The sequence below is a fragment of the Rana temporaria genome, chromosome 3 (genome assembly GCF_905171775.1).
Source record: "Rana temporaria chromosome 3, aRanTem1.1, whole genome shotgun sequence".
Classification (NCBI taxonomy): domain Eukaryota; kingdom Metazoa; phylum Chordata; class Amphibia; order Anura; family Ranidae; genus Rana; species Rana temporaria.
The window spans coordinates 213974388-213996534 of NC_053491.1; the positions used below are offsets into that span (position 1 = coordinate 213974388).

The 22147-nt window shown below is 46.8% G+C and overlaps 1 protein-coding gene across 6 annotated transcripts in view; it reads right to left on the reverse strand.

Annotated features, from left to right (window-relative positions):
* Window positions 1–8360: 8360 nt before the first annotated feature.
* TMPO (thymopoietin) overlaps window positions 8361–22147 on the reverse strand; it is a 38601-nt gene continuing 24814 nt past the window's right edge. For all 6 annotated transcript variants that reach the window (XM_040344221.1, XM_040344223.1, XM_040344222.1 and 3 more), the window contains one exon: window positions 8361–9722. In XM_040344221.1, the coding sequence (XP_040200155.1) occupies window positions 9428–9722 (295 nt within the window). In that variant the 3' untranslated portion in view covers window positions 8361–9427. The remainder of the gene's footprint in view (window positions 9723–22147) is intronic.

The window sequence follows — 22147 nt, forward strand, 5'->3', positions numbered from 1 at the left end:
TCCACAGATTCTCGATTGGATTCAGGTCTGGACTTTGACTTGGCCATTCTAACACCTGGATATGTTTTATTTGTGAACCATTCCATTGTAGATTTTGCTTTATGTTTTGGATCATTGTCTTGTTGGAAGACAAATCTCCATCCCAGTCTCAGGTCTTTTGCAGACTCCATCAGGTTTTCTTCCAGAATGGTCCTGTATTTGGCTCCATCCATCTTCCCATCAATTTTAACCATCTTCCCTGTCCCAGCTGAAGAAAAGCAGGCCCAAAACCATGATGCTGCCACCACCATGTTTGACAGTGGGGATGGTGTGTTCAGGGTGATGAGCTGTGTTGCTTTTACGCCAAACATAACGTTTTGCTTTGTTGCCAAAAAGTTTGATTTTGGTTTCATCTGACCAGAGCACCTTCTTCCACATGTTTGGTGTGTCTCCCAGGTGGCTTGTGGCAAACTTTAAATAACACTTTTTATGGACATCTTTAAGAAATGGCTTTCTTCTTGTCACTCTTCCATAAAGGCCAGATTTGTGCAGTATACGACTGATTGTTGTCCTATAGACAGAGTCTCCCACCTCAGCTGTAGATCTCTGCAGTTCATCCAGAGTGATCATGGGCCTCTTGGCTGCATCTCTGATCAGTCTTCTCCTTGTATGAGCTGAAAGTTTAGAGGGACGGCCAGGTCTGATACTCCTTCCATTTCAATATTATTGCTTGCACAGTGCTCCTTGGGATGTTTAAAGCTTGGGAAATCTTTTTGTATCCAAATCCGGCTTTAAACTTCTCCACAACAGTATCTCGGACCTGCCTGGTGTGTTCCTTGTTCTTCATGATGCTCTCTGTGCATTTATACGGAGACTTGATTACACACAGGTGGATTCTATTTATCATCATTAGTCATTTAGGTCAACATTGGATCATTCAGAGATCCTCACTGAACTTCTGGAGAGAGTTTGCTGCACTGAAAGTAAAGGGGCTGAATAATTTTGCACGCCCAATTTTTCAGTTTTTTATTTGTTAAAAAAGTTTGAAATATCCAATAAATTTCGTTCCACTTCATGATTGTGTCCCACTTGTTGTTGATTCTTCTTCTTCTTCAAAAAAAAAAATAGTTTTATATCTTTATGTTTGAAGCCTGAAATGTGGCAAAAGGTCGCAAAGTTCAAGGGGGCCGAATACTTTCGCAAGGCACTGTATGTTTGGTTGCTTTTAACATTGCTATGGCAGGCAAGCAGTTAAACTAAAATCAATAAATCAGTCAGCTGTATAGAATTAAAATTGTGAGCAAAAAAGTAATGCGCTATTAATTTGAGGTCCCTAAAGACTGAGCACATCAGTACAACACAGGCTGGTCTTACCTAATCTGCAAGACCTCCCCACTGGCAGACATTTCCAGCTGAACAGGTGTTTTTACGGAAGAACTTGGACAGCACAAGGCACCACTGAGGGCCACAAATGCAGTGGTCAGCCAAGTATGCCTAGTGCAGCAGATAAAGTGCACATACCGACTACCCTTCACAAGTTGCAAGATGTCCAGGGGCAAAATCAGCTCAGAACTGACAGCAACCAGAAGTCAGTTCAGTTCATGGAAGGCATGCCACTAAAAGCCATACAACAGGCATGTCCAAAGTCCAGCCCGATTGCGGCCCTTGTTCCGGTTTAACCACTTCCGTACCGCACAGTCCTATGACGTCCACAGAGGGGATCTCCCATCCCAGGTAGACGTCATATGACGTCCTGAGTTTTGTGCGGTGATATCTGAATAATGCCTGCACAGCTAGAGGCATCATTCAGACATAAAAAAAAAATTCCGGCGGTGATTCTGTGCACCATAAGAACGATCATAGCGGCGGTTCCGCCGCTTGATCATTCTTATAGGCGGCTGGAGGGGACAACCCCCCCCTATCCGGTGATTCTCCAGGCTCTCCCTTGCCATCGAAGGCCCGGAGAAAGAATCGTTCAGCCGCGGATGGGAAGCATAGATGACTGGTCACCAGTCATCTCTATGACCGGAGGCCCGGGACATGAGATGACGTCACGCCCGGGTACCCGGAAGTAAAGCCGCGATTGCGGCTAGTAAGCATGAGATCAGTGATTTTTTTTTCACAATCTCATGCTTTCCAGCCTGGAGGAGAGATGTGGGGTCTTATTGACCCCGCAGTTCTCCATAAAAGAGGACCTGTCACACACTATTCCTATTACAAGGGATGTTTACACCCCATATGTTAACGCCATTCAAACCACATATGTGAGGTATCGCCGCGTGCGTTAGAGCGTGTGCAACAATTCTAGCACTGGACCTCCTCTGTAACTCTAAACTGGTAACCTGTAAAATGTTTCAAATCGTCGCCTATGGAGATTAAGTAACGAAGTTTGGCGCCATTCCATGAGTGTGCGCAATTTTAAAACGTGACATGTTAGGCATCTATTTACTCGGTGTAACACATCTTTCATATTTTACAGAAAAATTGGGCTAACTTTACTGTTTTGTTATTTTATTAATTCATGAAACTATTTTTTTTCCCAAAAAAAGGGCGTTTGAAAAATTATTGCAATGACCGCCATTTTATTCCCTAGGGTGTCTGCTCAAAAATCATATTTGTGTATATATATATATATATATACACACACACACACACACACATACATACATACATACATACGTTTGGGAGTTCCGAGTAATTTTCTAGCAAAAGAATGATGATTTGTACATGTAGGAGAGAAGTGCCAGAATAGGCCCGGTATGGAGGTGGGTATAAAAGCCTGGTATTGAAGGGGTTAATGTGCCCCCCTGGTAATTTGGATATATACATCTTTTGCCCCCCCCCATTAAAGATAAATACTGCATTTATCAGCGCTACCCCAGGAGGAGGCAGAGCAAGCGCCATCAGATTACATACAGTGGAATCTTCTGTTTACTCAGCAGCATCTGTACTAGGAAGTCCTGTCTCCTGGGCTGCCATTGGATGACTGTTCGGTCTATCATAGGAGGCGGGACTTTGTATTAAAGAGGCCGCCGCGTAAACAGGAGATTCTCCTGTATGTAATCTGTTGGCGCTCATCCTGCCCCCTCCGAGGCTGCAGATGATGGCAATGGGGAGCTGCATTGATGGGCACTGACCCTTATTTTGCTTCACAGTTCATTTAAAATTAAAACATTTTCCTGAAACTTCCCTCTTGAAGGTGTGTGTTATACGCCGATAAATACAGTATACAAAATTAACACTCCCGAGCTCATCCTTAGTCCTGAGTGGCGCTCAGGGATTCGTTGGGGCCACGATAGATACAAATAACACGCCCAAGCTCATCTCTAGTCTTCACCACACATGGCCACAAAGGCAAAATGGTCGGCCCTCATGCATGTTCACTTCAACAAATCTGGCCCTCAAAGTTTGGACACCCCTGTCATACAAAGTCAAGCAACTTGCCTACGCAAGAATGAGTGTGCATATGGTCTGGACTAATGGATTCAAATATTTGACTAACAGAAAGTTTGTTTGTTTTTTCCGTCAAAAAGCTTGGAGATGAGCATTTGCAGGCAACAGTGAAGCAAAGTGGATTTCCCATGGAGGTTTAGGGCTTTGGTCAGATTTAAATTGATTGTAAACCCTTACATACCCAGTGAAGCGACTGGCCTCAGGTAATACACAGGAGGTGAAAAATCCCCCTACACAAGTTGTACCCGTTTATCTGCGGTGGTCTATACAGCTAAAGTGCAGTTTATAAAGCTTGCGCAATATGTTTGGGGAGGGGGGGTAGAGCGCTGAAGTTGCACTCTGCAAAGTTCAGTGAGGAGAGCAGATTGGAGGGAAAGGGTATACCTCCCTTCACACAGGAACATAATTGAGGCTGTCAATGAGCTGATGCTCCCTCCGTCACCATTTTTCTCTTGGTGTCAACAGTGATTTTTTTTTTTGATTTATGCTGATGGAGGCACAAAGCCGCAGACAAAAGTGATAGGCTTTGTTCCTCTATTCAAGTCCGCGGTTTACAACCACTTTAAGGTTTCCAGAATAAGCAAATACCTTCCTCCAATATACAGTACTCTCAACAAAGTGCCTGATCAGTCACAAGTTTCTTCTGCAGGACACTGAACCCAAACAAATAGACAAAACTCATTAAGAACTATCTTCAGCGAAACCAAAAAAATAAATAAAAAAAAGTCCTAAAAGACATGGCCCCACAGAGTCCAGATCTCAACACTATCTTTTAAAGTGGAAGTAAACCCATCCATTAAACTGTTTCATTTCTGGCACGTGCCGGAAATGTAACACTCCTATTGGTTGTGCTCTCAACCAAACTGTCATACCATCCAATGGCTGGTGTCATAACTGATCACATGAGGCAAAAATGGCAGCTTCCTTGGCTGAAAACGATAGGTGGGTTTACTTACACTTTAAGTTTCCTTCATGCAATCCCAAAAAGAGAACTGTGTGATTCACTGAAGTGGACAGCTGTCCAGGGCAACGTTAACCCCAGGGAGCAAGAAGCAACCAAAACAGCCACAGAACCTACCGTCAGGGTACTTGTGCACAAGATACTTGGGAAGAACTGATGTTTTAAATCAACCGTCAAATATTGATACAATCTCCCTCCTGATTGAGCACTTTGTAGGCCAACGGATACATAAAGCCTGGGAGTGGGCAGCTCTTTATTGCCGAAGAGACATGCAAACTTCAGCAGCTACACCTGCCTGTGTGCAGTTTTCAACTGAACGCACATTGAGGAGCACACATGCAACTTAGCTTGCATTTCCAGCACACTCTGGCTGTGCCGGCATGGCCGACTCTTACGCACAGGCAGCTGTCACCTCCGCTTTAACCAGTCCTCCCAATGTAGTGGCTGCATATTTATATTTTTTCTCCCTCAGGTCATGTCATTTTCCTCTCTTTTTTTTTTACCTAGTAATCTTGCAAACCAACACTTCCTGTTCCTAGGTGGCTATGCATTCTCCTCAATTGGATTCATGGAGGCAGTCATCATTGCCATTCAAGCATACCTGTCTTTGTTCATCCTCATTACAGAGGACTGTTCAGCACACAGTAAAGCTGCAATTATATTTATGTTCTTTGGTTTAGTTATAATTTAAAACAATATTAAACCCAAAAGCAAACATATTGCAGCTTAGAAAATCTTAGATGGTATATCTTCATTAGTTTTCCTATTTAGTCTTTCTTCTATTTTAAACTGGTGATCCAGCCAGTAAGTCTGTTTTCATAAGAACAAGCTCTCTGGCAGATTGCAGTTGTTACAGGGATTAGACAAACCATTTACCACTGACAGAAGTGCTTACACCAATCAGCTTTTATGTAAAACCTATCCAAAAAGAAGGGGGGGGGGGGGAAGTGGTGTAACTGCTTATCAAGTATCAGCTGTGTTTAGCTTTGATTTGTTAGTGTATCTAAATCTGCCAATACATCCAACACGTCCTTCCCTCCCAACCGACAACGCTGCTGTCCAAATATGGCTCCTGTTCTCATTCATTCAGAGTGGAGGCATTCTTACACAGGTGGTGTGTTACTGACTAGAATCTAGTCACTTGATCACCAGGTGAAAAACAGAGGGGAGTGCCTAAATAAAACTACTATAACCACCATATCGAATTGTAAACTGCAATATATGAAAACTTTTGGGATTTGTGTTTAATACCACTTTGAGGCCTCATGCACACAGTCAATTTCTGGCTTTCTTACAGTGAGGAAAATAAGTATTTGAACACCCTGCTATTTTGCAAGTTCTCCCACTTGGAAATCATGGAGGGGTCTGAAATTGTCATCGTAGGTGCATGTCCACTGTGAGAGACATAATCAAAATTTTTTTTCCCAGAAATCACAATTTATGATTTTTTTAACTATTTATTTGTATGATACAGCTGCAAATAAGTATTTGAACACCTGTCTATCAGCTAGAATTCTGACCCTCAAAGACCTGTTAGTCTGCCTTTAAAATGTCCAACTCCACTCCATTTATTATCCTAAATTAGATGCACCTGTTTGAGGTCATTAGCTGCATAAAGACACCTGTCCACCCCATACAATCAGTAAGAATCCAACTACTAACATGGCCAAGACCAAAGAGCTGTCCAAAGACACTAGAGACAAATGTGTACACCTCCACAAGGCTGGAAAGGGCTACGGGGAAATTGCCAAGCAGCTTGGTGAAAAAAGGTCCACTGTTGGAGCAATCATTAGAAAATGGAAGAAGCTAAACATGACTGTCAATCTCCCTCGGACTGGGGGCTCCATGCAAAATCTCACCTCGTGGGGTCTCAATGATCCTAAGAAAGGTGAGAAATCAGCCCAGGACTACACGGGAGGAGCTGGTCAATGACCTGAAAAGAGCTGGGACCACCGTTTCCAAGGTTACTGTTGGTAATACACCAAGACGTCATGGTTTGAAATCATGCATGGCACGGAAGGTTCCCCTGCTTAAACCAGCACATGTCAAGGCCCGTCTTAAGTTTGCCAATGACCATTTGGATGATCCAGAGGAGTCATGGGAGAAAGTCATGTGGTCAGATGAGACCAAAATAGAACTTTTTGGTCATAATTCCACTAACCGTGTTTGGAGGAAGAAGAATGATGAGTACCATCCCAAGAACACCACCCCTACTGTGAAGCATGGGGGTGGTAGCATCATGCTTTGGGGGTGTTTTTCTGCACATGAGACAGGGCGACTGCACTGTATTAAGGAGAGGATGACCGGGGCCATGTATTGCGAGATTTTGGGCAACAACCTCCTTCCCTCAGTTAGAGCTTTGAAGATGGGTCGAGGCTGGGTCTTCCAACATGACAATGACCCGAAGCACACAGCCAGGATAACCAAGGAGTGGCTCTGTAAGAAGCATATCAAGGTTCTGGCGTGGCCTAGCCAGTCTCCAGACCTAAACCCAATAGAGAATCTTTGGAGGGAGCTCAAACTCTGTGTTTCTCTGCGACAGCCCAGAAACCTGACTGATCTAGAGAAGATCTGTGTGGAGGAGTGGGCCAAAATCCCTCCTCCAGTGTTTGCAAACCTGGTGGAAAAACTACAAGAAACGATTGACCTCTGTAATTGCAAACAAAGGCTAATGTACCAAATATTAACATTGTTTTTCTCAGGTGTTCAAATACTTATTTGCAGCTGTATCACACAAATAAATAGTTTAAAAAAATCATACATTGTGATTTCTGGATTTTTTTTTTTTGATTATGTCTCTCACAGTGGACATGCACCTACGATAACAATTTCAGACCCCTCCATGATTTCCAAGTGGGAGAACTTGCAAAATAGCAGGGTGTTCAAATACTTATTTTCCTCACTGTATATACACAGATAGCTGTGCATGGCTACACACCAGTACTTATGCACACCCGCTTAAAGCGGAGGTTCACCGGTACAATATACCTTTTCCCCTTAGCTTCATGCTCGTTTTGTCTAGGGGAATCGGCTATTTGTTTTAAAATATGAGCTGTACTTACGGTTTACGAGATGCATCCTCTCCGTCGCTTCCGGGTATGGGCGTTCCTATTTTGATTGACAGTCTTCCGACGGTCGCATCCATCGTGTCACGATTTTCCGAAAGAAGCCGAACGTCGGTGCGCAGTATAGAGCCGCACCGTCGTTCGGCTTCTTTCGGCTACTAGTGACGCGATGGATGCGACCATCGGAAGCCTCTCGGAAGACTGTCAATCAAGAAGGAACGCCCGCTCCCAAAGACCCGTACCCGGAAGCGACGGAGAAGATGCATCTCGAAAACGGTAAGTACAGCTCATATTTTAAAACAAATAGCCGATTCCCCTAGACAAAACGAGCATGAAGCTAAGGGGATTGTTTAAAAAAAATATATTAATGGGTGAACTCCCGCTTTAAGAATAACTGTTTGAGGAATATGGCCACATACAGGCAGGTTTACATCAGTACTGGTGTATACCCCTACAAGTACAGCCTCATCTTACCAGGCACAGAAATAAGTCAGAATTGTGCATGAGGCCCAAGTGGCTAATGTTTTAGAACATAGATTTGGGGGGGGAGTGAAACAGGCTTGTGCTGGCTACATCTGCAATAGAACAAACATTCAGACTTTAAAGGCAGTTCGCACATAGGACAACTTACAGCGAGTAGGATGAGGCCCTTGTGACGATTCCTTCTCCACGGAAAATCTTCTGGTCAGGTGGGGGTTAATACGACTAAGGCGCTCCCATCATGAGCCCAACTATACCCACCCATTCATAGAAGCAGTACTACAGCGTTTTGTCCCTTGTGTTTATTACCATCAGGGAATATGCTTTGAGTTGAGAAGCAAGCATTCACATGACAATAATGTCAAATTTAAGGCAGTTAGTGCTATGCAACTTTTATGTAAAAAAAAAAAAAAAGTCAGCTATATTGCTCACATCATGATTTAATAACTTGTATGAATTCTAAAAGTACATTAAAAGTAAAAGGTTTTTGAAAATATTTTGTTTTAGTGTACAGCTGCCTCATAACAGAGTGACCCACTTTCCAATTATTTTTTTTTTTTTTAGATCTACCGTACCACTGCACTGAAAGTGGTCTGCGGCCCATCTCCTGATAAATTTTTCTATAATATAAAATGTCTTACAGGGAAAGTATGTCCACCCCTATAAAGGGTTCCGCTGATGTGTTAGCCAGGTAATGCATTGCTCATCAGTACGGTCATTCAGAGATCTGGGAAAAATTTTCAGCTTCATCAAAACAGGACCCTTTATAGCATTACATGCAAGCGAGATTAGACATATTTTCGAAGCCAATGGTTGATGCAGAGACAAACAGTAATCCACATTTGCAAGCTGTAGGTTACCTTTTCATATGTTGGCTACAAAATATGGTTGAACATCTGTAACAAAGCATTTTACGTAACACATCACCCCTTTTTGCAGGGATAATTTACAAATGATGGAGATGGATGCTGCGTACCAAGATACAGATACAACTACAGGTAGTCTAGAAGCACCTTTAAACAAGCTATGCTACACAAGTTAGCAAAAATATTCCCCTTTATAAGTTTATAATACATTAGACAAATGTCTACCATGTCACAAAAAACTGTCCAAATAACATGATCGCATTGTACATTCAGTCACCCAGTACATGTATGGAAATATTTCACATTAAATTACAATTTCTGCATCCAGATTCAAAAATGTATTCCATCAAAACTAAACTAAAGCATTACTGTTAAAAATAACTGCTACAAAATGCTCCAGAGATCTAATAAAATAATGTTATTTGTTATGGCACAGTCCTCTTTCCAGTTGGTGTCCACAGTAAATAATGAATTTCTTATGTCCATATGTACCATCTTTATTAATGTACAGAAGAGTTTGAACTGTAGTCATGATTTGAAGGTTGTTTGAAAAAACAGCAGTTTCTGTAATCCTAGGACTGCTATTTAAAAAAAAAAAAAAAAAAAAAAAACCCTGAAAAAAATCAGTTGTCAACTGTATTCGAACTCTGACTGACCTGTTGGAAAAGAGAAAAGGGATTCCCTTCATTTGTTTCCATAACTTGATATACCAAGAACAAGAACACAGCCAAAACAATAAAGATAAGGATCTTTATCCACATGGGGATCGATCGTCCAGTTTTCGGTTTTGTGACTTTCTGTTCAAGTAGTGGTTGGTACTTTGAGACATACTTGGAAGTGTAACCTTCTTCAATTTTATAATCTTTCATGCTGAAAGGTCGCCCAGCAGCTCCCTTTATTGGCCTGCGGCAGGTGGCGCTGTGAGTAAAATAAGAAACCAGTAAGTATACAACTATTGCAGTGGAAAACAAAGTGCATACAGAGAATTTCTTTGTAGCTTTGCCCTGGCATGGGTTTGATAAAAAAAATTAAAAATAAAGTGGCGTAGGATCAGACAAAGTCTAACTGGCAGAGTTACATGTTGCTGGAAAAAATGCAGTATATGCAGAATGCAGTAACCCATGGCAGCTAGGCTTCACTTTTTGCATCCAAATACTCAAAGACTAGCTGATACGAGTCAGTACATTTTGCACAGTCCTGTTACATGAGCTCTGTGTAGTATATGTACCAAGCATGAAGCAACAGCTTCATCAAGTGATCTCAAAAGCATGCAACAAAGTCAGGTCTGGAACAGACAGTCATTTTCAACCAACAATTTCATTCAATCAACACTTCATTAGGAGAATATTCTTATGTAAAAAAAAACTATTGGATCAGTTATTTATAGCTGACAGAACCGGTCAATTTATCTTATTCAGCAATCTGAACTTTATCCAATATTCAAATTCTGCAAATTAAATATAGACTGTTAATATTTATCCCTTCTTAACTTTGTTTTGTGGATGACCCTTGCATCTATCTTATAGTCTGACAGCATGCAACAGCTTCAGATCCTAAAACTCTAAATAAATCTCAAACACTTTGCTCCGTAGTACATTACATTTCTTAGGCTCTGGTATCATGGGACTGCGGGGAGGTGCAACAAAAAGGAAAAACTTGGACCTCCCTGAAACGTATCCAAATAATAATTGGCTTGTGAGCTAAAAAAGGGATTTTTAATACAGCTTACCTGTAAAATCCTTTTCTTGGAGTACATCACGGGACACAGAGCGGCATATTCATTACTATATGGGTTATATGGAGTACCTTCAGGTGTTGACACTGGCAATCTCAAACAGGAAATGCCCCTCCCTATATAACCCCCTCCCATAGGAGGAGTACCTCAGTTTTGTAGCAAGCAGTATGCCTCCCAAAATGGTCCCCAAAAAGAGGGGTGGGAGCTCTGTGTCCCGTGATGTACTCCAAGAAAAGGATTTTACAGGTAAGCTGTATTAAAAATCCCTTTTTCTTTATCGTACATCACGGGACACAGAGCGGCATATTCATTACTATATGGGATGTCCCAAAGCAATGCTCACAATGAGGGGAGGGAGAACATCTCCAAGACAAAAGGATTTAATTTAGAGAAATACTCAAATCATAATAAATCCAACTTAGTTGAGAAAAATAATCTTAAATTTAAAATTTAACTCAAAAAAGAGGAGCCCCCGGAATCCGAGGGTCTCAAACTGCAGCCTGCAGCACTGCCTGCCCAAAGGCTGTATCAGACTGCCTTCTTACGTCCAACTGGCAGAATTTTGTAAACGTGTGGACAGAAGACCAGGTTGCCGCCTTGCAAACTTGAGCCATAGAGATCTGGTGGTGTGCTGCCCAGGAGGCGCCCATGGCCCTAGTAGAATGAGCCTTTAATGATACTGGAGGAGGCAACCCTTTCAAGCCGTAGGCCTGAGTGATTAATGGCTTAATCCACCTAGAAATGGTGGACTTTGCAGCTGCCTGCCCCTTCTTGGGCCCATCCGGTAATATGAACAGCACATCTGTTTTCCGGATCTTCTTTGTAGCTTTAAGATAGGCCTTCATGGCCCTGACGATATCCAAGGTATGCAGCAACCCTTCCTTTCTGGAAGTAGGTTTAGGGAAGAAGGATGGTAATACCAAATCCTGGTTCAAATGAAAACTGGATACAACCTTCGGTAGGAAGGAAGGATGAGGGCGGAGAACGACCCTGTCCTTATGAAAAATAAGATATGGTTCCTTACAGGATAAGGCCGCCAGTTCCGATACTCTTCTTGCGGAAACTATGGCGACCAAAAATACTAACTTTCTTGTCAGTAAAACCAAAGGAATTTCAGCCAACGGCTCAAACGGTTGTTTCTGTAAACTTGACAGAACAAGGTTTAAATCCCACGGGCAAAGCGGGGATTTAACTGGAGGTTTAATACGTAAGACCCCTTGAAGGAAGGTCTTAACCAGCGAGTGGGTGGCCAGCGGCCGCTGAAACCACACTGACAGAGCAGAAATCTGCCCTTTGATTGTGCTTAATGCCAATCCTTTATCCACTCCTAGCTGGAGAAAACTTAATACTCTATCGATGGTAAATTTGCGAGAAAGCCATCGCTTGGACTCACACCAGCCTACATAGGCCTTCCAGACCCTGTAATAAATCACCCTAGAGACCGGTTTCCTGGCTCTGATTAGGGTAGAGATTACTTTCTGAGACAGACCTCTACCCCTGAGAATCAGGGATTCAGCTTCCAGGCCGTCAAATTTAGATGCCGTAAGGCAGGGTGGAGGATCGGACCTTGCGATAGCAGGTCTGGCCGTAGAGGAAGAGTCCAAGGGTCTCCCACTACCATCCTTAAGATTAGTGAGTACCATGCCCTTCTGGGCCATGCTGGAGCTACCAGGATGACTGGTATGTGCTCCACCCGGATCCTGCGCAGCAGGCGGGGTAGTAACTGGAGCGGGGGAAACGCATAAAGAAGTTTGAACTGATGTGCCAAGGGCAAACCAACGCATCGGTTCCGCAGGCCATCGGATCCCTTGAGCGGGACATGAACCTGTCTAGCTTCTTGTTGAGTCTCGATGCCATGATATCCACGTCCGGCACTCCCCATCTTTGGCAGAGTGCTTGAAAGATTTGTGGATGCAGAGACCATTCCCCCGGCAAAAGAGTCTGGCGGCTTAAGAAGTCCGCCTGAAAGTTGTCCACTCCTGGAATGAATATTGCCGATATGCAGGGCACATGAGCCTCTGCCCATAGGAGAATCAAGCTCACCTCTCTCTGAGCGGCTTGACTCCTGGTTCCCCCTTGGTGATTTATGTATGCCACGGCCGTGGCATTGTCTGATTGAATTCTCACCGGGAACCCCTGCAATTTTGACGTCCAAGCCCTGAGGGCTAGTCGAGCAGCTCTGAGCTCCAAGATGTTGATGGGCAACTGCTTCTCTGGCGTTGCCCAAGTACCTTGGCGAGTGCAACCATCCAAAATTGCTCCCCAGCCCGTCAGGCTGGCGTCTGTGGTCACTATCTTCCAAGCCACTGGGCTGAAAGACTTCCCCTTCAGTAGATTCTGAGGGTCTAACCACCAACACAGACTTTGTCGGACTCTTGATGAGAGCGGCAACGGGATATCCAAGGCCTGTGGCCTTCTGCTCCATGCTGACAGGATGGCTGCCTGCAGGATGCGAGTGTGGCTCTGGGCGTATGGTACCGCCTCGAATGTGGCCACCATCTTGCCTAGTAACCTCATACATAGGCGAATAGTCGGTTCCTTCTTGCTTAGAACCAGTAGGATTAATTCCTTGATGGCTTTGACCTTCCTCAGAGGTAGAAACACTCTTTGTTGTTCTGTGTCCAATCTCATGCCGAGATATTCCAACTGCCTTGTGGGCAGGAAAGCTGACTTTTCTCGATTTAGGACCCAGCCGAACTTCGAGGTATTGGACCGTGAGGGCCACTGCTCGCTCCAAGCCGGGAGACGAGTGATCTATGACTAGGAGGTCGTCCAGGTATGCTAGGATCGTGACCCCTTGGATCCTTAGTTTGGCTAGGATTGGAGCTAGGACCTTCGTGAACACCCGGGGGGCCGTAGCCAACCCGAAGGGAAGCGCCACGAATTGGAAGTGACGCGAAGCCACCATGAAGCGTAGATATTTTTGATGTGGCTGATAAATTGGAAGATGAAGGTAGGCATCCTTTATGTCTATGGACGCCATGAAGTCGTCCTTTTGGAGTGTGGTAGCTGCTGACCGCACGGATTCCATCCGAAATGAGCGGATCTTTAGGTATGTATTTACCATCTTTAGGTCCAAAATTGGCCTGACATCTCCATTGGACTTCGGGATGATGAATAGGTTGGAGTAGAAACCTAGCCCCTGTTCCAGGACTGGTACCTCTACTATTACTTCCTGGGAAAGTAGATGATTTAATGCCGACATTAATGCGGCTCCTTTCTCCGGATCGTTTGGAATCCTCGACTCCTGGAAATGAAGAGGAGGAAACCTTAGGAAATCTAATTTGTAGCCCGTGGCCACGGAAGACCGTACCCACTCGTCGGGAATGCTGGCTTCCCAAACCTCTGAAAAGAGTCGCAGCCTTCCCCCCACCTTCGTGGGTGGGGGCGCCCCTTCATAAGGTCGGCTTGGGGGCTGGTTTTGCTGGTTTGCGAACCCACTGCTTTCTGCCTCTAGCAGCCTGTCCTTGTGATTTGCTGTTGAAGCCGAAGTTTGCTTTCGCAGGAGGCCGTCGATACTGTTTGGCATTAGAGGGCCCCTGCCCAGGGGAGTACTGTCGTTTAAACGCAGGCCCCTGAAACTTCCTCTTAGTTGGCAAGAGAGTACTTTTGCCATTTGAAATGGTTTGAATGTATTTATCTAGGTCTTCTCCGAAGGAGTCGTCCTCCATGGAAGGGGAACCCTACCAGGAGCTTCTTGCATGGGGGCTCGGCCTCCCAGCTTTTTAACCATAAGAGTCTTCTCATATGGATAAGGGATAACGATAAACGTGACGCTTGCTGGATAGAATCCTTAATTGCGTCTACTGTAAAACATATGGCCCTAGGGACATCCGAAAATTCTTCTGCCTGCTGGGCAGGAATAAGTTTAAGCATCTGCTTAACTTGATCCGATAATGCTTGAGCAACCCCAATCGCAGCCACAGCTGGCTGTACTACTGCCCCTGCAGTAGTGAAGGAGTTCTTAAGTAGTGCTTCCAAGCGTTTATCAACTGGATCCTTGAATACCTGTATGTTTTCTACAGGGCATGTTAATGATTTGTTAATACATGAGATGGCTGCGTCCACTGCAGGAGTAGCCCATTTCTTGGAAAATTTATCTTCCATAGGATATAGGGCAGAGAATCTTTTAGGTGGTAAGAAGATTTTATCTGGCTTGTTCCAATCTTGGAACAAAACTCCCTCTAGTAGAGGGTGGATCGGAAATACTGCATTGCTTTGGGGCGCCCTCAGTGAGCCCAAAGCTGAAACCGTAGATACCTGGAGATCTGGTACTGGCAAGTTGAATGCATTATGGACCAAGTCCGTTAAAGGAGTTCTCTGACCTAAAAGTTTTAACCCCCGCTGTGCCCGGGCTGTAAAAAAATAGAAAATAAACTGTCACTTACCTGCCTACGATCCCCCGTTGTTCCGATATCGCCGTCCCGTTCTCCGGTCCCGGTCTCTTCCGCTTCCTGTGTGTCGGTGACTCATAGTGCGCTCAGCCTATCAGTGGCCGCGACGGGACATTGCTGCGGCCGCTGATAGGCTGAGCGCACTATGAGTCACCGACACACAGGAAGCGGAAGGGGCCCGGGACCGGAGAACGGGACGGCGATATCGGAACAACGGGGGATCGTAGGCAGGTAAGTGACAGTTTATTTTCTATTTTTTTACAGCCCGGGCACAGCGGGGGTTAAAACTTTTAGGTCAGAGAACTCCTTTAAGGCTTGAATCCACCAGCTCTCCCCTTGGGAGACTGCTCCAGACTTCTCTGTATCCGGATCTTCGATCCCTGAACCTACTTGGTCCTTGTCCAAGAGGTCGTCCAATTCCCCTGAGGAAAGGACCTCCTCTTCTGAGGGTCCGCGCTCGGGCGACGGAGATCTAATCCGTTTACTGCCCCGCATAGCTGTGGCTATCATTTTTCCCATTCTTTTCTCCATCTCTCTTAAAGAGGTGAGTAATACCTCGTCCGTGACCATCTTAGGGTTGGACTGACCCGCGCCAGCTCCAGCCCCAGATCCCGATGGCCCCAAGGCTCCCTGTGGGGAAAGCAGCGGCATAGCTTTGTCCGAGACCTCAGACTCTCTGGGGGAATCCCCACCTCTTGTACCCTCTGACCCGGATGTCATGGTACAATACCGAGGTACACCTGCTACCTATTGGTATTTGGAACTATAAAAGTTAATTGGCCAAACACCTGTTTGGGGGATAAAAAAAATGCTTCCTCTCCCCTAGATGACTTTTTTTTTTTTTTCGTTTTTGTTTCAAATCCAGGAAAGAAAAAACATTCTGTCCCCCTGAGTAGTATTGCAAAGAAAAACTATGAGATGGAAAAGAAACAGCCTATTTCTAGGCTTGAAAACAGTCTTCTGAAGACTGCAATATCCTTTCTGGCCACTGTGTGTCCTCGGCGCCCCGTGCTGCCGCTCTGGTCTTTCCTCCCCAGGCTCTGAGGAGGAAGACTGAATGGAGCATCGCCTGGAGGCTTGCAGGTAAGCACAGCTCTCTGACACACACATATACTTTTATATCACACAGGCCCCACTCAATGCTTTTCCAACACTACAAGGGAGGTCACATCTTATGGGGAATAATACATATAGAGCCATCCTATCTTTATGATATGTGACTAGTTTGCCAGATGCAGTGCATAACTTTAGGCATGTCCCCTGTGACCCCCCAGAAAAAACCTGCTAAGAACCAAGTTCCGCAAGTTTTCCCCTCACTTACCTGCTCCATGCCGCAGGACTTTGCCAAGCAAGAGGCCCAATCTTCCCCCATCTCGGTGGGGATGTCTAGACCTTCAGGCCCTGGGTTCCTATGAAGGATCCACTGTCCTGGGCCCATATAGCACCCTGGCAACAGAAAACATTAGGCACCCAAAGGTTTTCTAAGTTCTGGGCCCAGGGTCCAGCTCTCTAAAAAGAAAAGCATTATGGGCTATACCCCAAGGGTTTGGGGTCCAGTTACTGACCACTTTAGCGCTGAGGCTTTTTTGGACAGAACCGGTAGCTCACCTAATCCCAAGGATGCGGAGGCAAGCTAAACCATGACTAACACCTAAGACACTGGCGTAAAAACTGAGGTACTCCTCCTATGGGAGGGGGTTATATAGGGAGGGGCATTTCCTGTTTGAGATTGCCAGTGTCAACACCTGAAGGTACTCCATATAACCCATATAGTAATGAATATGCCGCTCTGTGTCCCGTGATGTACGATAAAGAAAATAGGATTTTTGGACTCACCGTAAAATCCATTTCTCCGAGTTCATGGACGGACAGAGCAGCATTGACCTTAGGGTTATATACCTTTCCTTCTAGGAGAGACTAGGCAGAAAAAACAGCACTTTAAGTGTTAAACACTTCTCAGTACAGCACCTCCCAGGGGGCATGTCCCCCGGGTACATCCCACTCCCTGGAAGCATCCAGCCTCAGTTCGTAGACAAGCAGTACAAACAAAGGAGGGGTGGGTGCTGTGTCCTTCCATGAACTCAGAGAAATGGATTTTACAGCGAGTACAAAAATCCTATTTTCTCTTTCGTTCATGGACGGACACAGCAGCATTGACCTTAGGGACGTCCCCAAGCAGTGTCAAAAATTTCGAGGGGTGCGGAAAAAAAAAACCACAGCAAACCAGGCTTCACCCCAAACAAACCAGAGTCCAACGGAGGAACTTCAACCTAAAACCTTGCGGCCAAAGGAGGCATCCGAAGATGCACTCACATCCACGTAAAATTTTGAGAAGGTGTGGATTGACGACCAGGTCGCCGCCTTACATACCTGTAAGAGACGCTTGATGACGGAAAGCCCAAGAGGCACCAATCGCCCTGGTCGAATGCGCCGTGACCTGAAAGGGAGGCGCCCGCCCCTTTATGGCATAGGCCTGGAGCACGACCTGTCTGATCCACCTAGAAATGGTGGCCGACGAGACCGCCAGACCTTTTTTAGGACCAGTCACCGACACGAACAGTGAGTCCGACCTCCGAAACGGAGCCGTTGCAGACAAGTACACCCGTAGGGCTCGAACCACATCCAAGGAATGCAAAGTGTCCTCTTTCGGGTTTTTCGGCCCAGGACATAATGATGGAAGAACAATGTCCTCAATGTGAAAAGCCGAAACAACCTTTGGAAGGAATGATGGCTGCGGCCGCAGCACCACCTTATCGTTATGGATGACTAAGTAGGGAGCCTTGCAAGACAAGGCCGCCAGTTCAGATACTCGTCTGACCAAAGTAATTGCCACCAGAAAAACCCCCTTCTGAGGAGTCAACAAGGGGATCTTCCGAATGTCCTCAAACGGAGCTTCTTGAAGCGCCGAAAGAATTAAATTCAAGTCCTATGGAGGTAGTGGGGGCCACATGCCGGACCCCCTGCACAAACGTACGCACCAAGGAGTGTGACGCCAAGGGTTGCTGAAAGTAGACAGCTAGAGCCGAAATCGGACTCTTAACCGTGCATAAGGCGAGAGCCTGATCCACTCCACGCTGTAAAAACAGCAGAATTTGGGACACCACGTATGTACAGGGGTTCCACTTCATCTCTTCACACATAGAGATGTAGGCCTTCCACGTACGATGATAAATCTTTCGTGAAGTGGCCTTCCGTGCTCGTAGCATGGTAGAGATCACTGAGCCCGACAGGCCTCAGTCCTTCGACACCTGGCTCTGAACAGCCACGCCGTCAAAGCCAGCGACTGTAAAGCAGGGTGAAAGATAGGACCTTGCGACAGAAGGTCTTCTCTCAGGGGTAGACGCCAGGGAACGTCTGCCACCAGACGTACCAGGGACGGCGTGGCCAATCCGGGGCGATCAGGATTGTTGGTATCCCCTCGGCTTCCACCCTGCGTAGTAGGCGAGGAAGAAGCTGCAGGGGAGGGAAGGCATATATTAGGCGATAGTGACCCCCAAGGCGCCACCAGCGCGTCCGCCCACGGGTCCCTCAATCTGGTCACAAATCGTGACACCTTCCGATTGAGACGGGACGCTAGAAGGTCCGCGTCCGGAGTGCCCGATTTTTGGCACAGAGTCTGAAACACCTCTGGGTGTAGTGTAGCCTTGCAGACCCAGAGACCACTTGGAGAGACACAACTTGATCGCTCGGAGTACATTGATTGGAAGACGGGACTCCTCCTGAGTCCAACGCCCCTGGGCTGACTGGACACCCCCCCCCCCCCCAGCCGGAGAGGTCATGATCACTGTCCAATGACACGGCAGAAACAATTTCCCGGTCCGGAGAGGTCAGCCACCACACTAGGGAGGACTTGGTCAATCGACTCACCCGAATCTGGTAATCCAGAGACGAAGGAAGCTTGTTCCAATGTGACAGAATCTCCTTCTGTAACACTCGAGTGTGGAATTGTGCATACGGGACTGCCTCCAAAGAGGCCACCATCAGACCCAGCACTCTCATGCAAAAGCGAAGCGACGCCCATTTCTGGGTCACCAACCGTTGCACTGCAGATTGCAGAGTCTGCAGTTTTTCCGCTGGGAGGAAAACTCTCACCTCCGAGTAATCCAGGACCAACCCCAGATACTCCAGCCGCTGAAACAGTACCAGTACTGACTTCTGGATATTCAGCAGCCAACCAAATTCTCGGAGGGTCTGACAGGTGATAGACATGTCCTCTAACTCTGAGCTTGAGGAAGCTCTCAGAAAAAGGTCGTCCAGGTATCCCACGATAGCGATCCCACAACAGGGCCAGAATCGGGGCGAGCACCTTGGTAAAAACCAGTGGTGACGAGGCCAGGCCGAACGGGAGGGCCACAAATTGAAAGTGGTCGTCTCCGATCGCAAAATGCAGAAATCTCTGGTGTTTTGCACATATGGGGATATGCAGGTACGCGTCCTTGATATCCAAGGATGCTAGGGAATCCCCCCTGATGGAGTGCTGCTATTACTGAGCGTATCAACTCCATCCTGAACTTTTGTACTTTGACAAAGCAATTGAGGGCCTTGAGGTCCAGGACTGGACGGACCCCGTCCTTCTTGGGGATTACAAACAGATTGGAGTAAAATCCCTGAAACCGTTCCGGTGAGGGAACCGGCACAATCACTCCCCTGACCAGAAGATCCTGCACAGCCCCTGACCGATCCTTCAGGCGACCCGGAGGGAAAAAAAAAAAAAAAAAAAAAAAAAAAAAAAAAAATCTGTTTGGTGGACAAGAGAGAAACTATCTTGTACCCCGAGGAAACTACTTCGCAAACCCAACGGTCGGAAAGAAGAGACCTCCAACGAGCCGCAAATTCGCGAAGCCGACCCCCCACCCGAGTTGTGGGCGGGGGCAAACCTTCATGCGGAGGCAGGCTTGCGGTACCAGGCGCGCTTTTGTCCTTCAGTGGACGCCTTAGCACCCTGAAAACGTTTTCCTGCCACACTTTGTCGGGCGAAAAAAAAAAACGCTTGGGGGTAGTAAATGAGGGCCCTTGCCTACGGTGAGGCTCCTTACCCTTCCCAGACTGCGGGAGCAGAGTGCTCTTACCGCCAGTGGCATCCTTTATGATGTCATCCAGGGACGCCCCAAAAAACCATTCACCCTTAAAGGGTAAGTCCACCAGGGACTTCTTAGAGGACTGGTCCGCAGACCAACACTTCAGCCACATAAGGCGGCGTAGTACCACCGCGTAGGCGGAGGCCCTGGAAAGCAAGGGAAGCGTATCCAGGGCTGACTCACAGACAAACTTTAGACCTTGCACTAACTGGTCGGCCAGGTCAACGCAGGTCTCAGAAGCATTCTGTGCCTCCAGCTCCTGCACCAGGGACTTTCGGTAAGCCCGTTCGGTAAGTGTCTGCGACACCAGAGCCCCAGGCCAAAACCGGTCTCACCGCCAACCCCACCACTGTGAATAAGGAGCGGGCCTCAGCTCTCCTATCTGCGAGGCCCTTAAAAGCGGGAGCCCCTTCCACAGGCAACGTGGTAGCCTTGTTCAGCCTGGACACAGGGGGGTCCACTGACGGAGGAAATACCCACTTCTTTTGGAAATCCTCCCCAAACGGGTAACGGACCGCAAAGTACTTTGGTACAGCAAAAGCTTTCTGCGGCCGATCCCATTCCTTGTATAACAAGTCATCCAGATACGGAACACAAGTAAACACTTTTGCGGTGCGGGGTGGCTTGCGGAACCCAAAAGGGACCGGCATGTCTGATGTCTCCGCCAAATACTCAAGTTTTAGAGTATCCCGCACCGCAGTGATAAGAGCTCCAACAAATTCCTTATCCTGCTTTGACCCTGAAGCAGAATCGTCCTCACTGTCCGCATGGGTTAAGTCTGCATCCTCTGACATGACAGAACCATGGTCAGAAGCAGTACCTGATTCTGCGCCAGAGACATCCCCAGAAGCAGTCTCAGGGAGGGGGCGCTTTTTACCCCCCTTTTGGCCACTTGCCGCTTCAATCCTGGCAACAAACTCCTCCAGGACTGCCATCACAGCATCCAGCGAGGCCACAGGAGCAGGGGCACGAAGGGTTAACTCTAGCATGGTTGGGGAAGAAGCCTCACGAGGGCCCTGGTGGTTCAGACTCCATGCTGTCCACCTACAAAAATGCCACCTTAGTCTGCAGACCCAAAAAACGGGACCCACCGGTCACCCTCCTGGCTGATACAGAAAGCAGTAAACCCCTGGGGACTCACCACCCAGAACCAGGCTGTACCGCTGTGCAGAGCCGAGAGTGCCGTCTGTGCTGTATGGTTTCCTCAGAAGAAAAAACTGCGGTGTTCGCACTGTTATTCCAGGCACTAGAGGCCAAAGCATTTCTAAAATGGCCGCCGACATGCAGAAAAACAGCATGCGGGCTACAAGAAAATGGCAGCCGACATATAGAGCCACGGCTCCGGCAAAATCGCGGCCATACACACAGTGAAATACAGCAGACACAGCACCTTACAATAAAAAAAAAATTACAGCCCAGTACAGCAAAAAATACAGTACCCCACAGCAGCACAGCCACCCCGGCAGTAGCAGAGCCCCACCTCACAGCCGCCACCCAGAAACGGGGAGGGAGAGAGGAAAGCAGGGCGGATCCTCAGTCGACCTCCCCAGGAATGCACCAGCCGAAATCACCCTGCCGAGGCAAGGGGATACTACTTGCCCATCCTGCGACCACCGGCTGGAGGCATTCCAGACAGAACCAACGTCCGCTTGCGGGCATGGCTGTTGGCCCGGCACACTGACACAGCCATAGAGACCGATCATATATGTGCCCTGGAACATGTAGTTCACCGGCCGCCCCTGGAGCAACGGGGCATGTCGTGGACGGCCTAGTTAAAGACCGGCACACGCTTGATGGTCGAACATGGGGGGGGACTACAAGGATCAAGATCCAGCCTGTCACCCAGTCGGCAGTTGATAGAGATCCCAGGATCCAAAAAGCAGGAACAAAAAAAATAAATAAATAAATAAATAATTCGCAAAGTAATCTCCAGAGCACATGGACTCCAGAAAAGGCCAAGCTCTCCTGACGCTAGGCAGATTAAAAACGGAGGCTGGATGCTTCCAGAGAGTGGGATGTACCCGTCCCCTGGGAGGTGCTGTACTGAGAAGTGTTTTTAACACTTAAAGTGCCGTTTTTTTCTGCCTAGTCTCTCCTAGAAGGAAAGGTATATAACCCTAAGGTCAATGCTGCTGT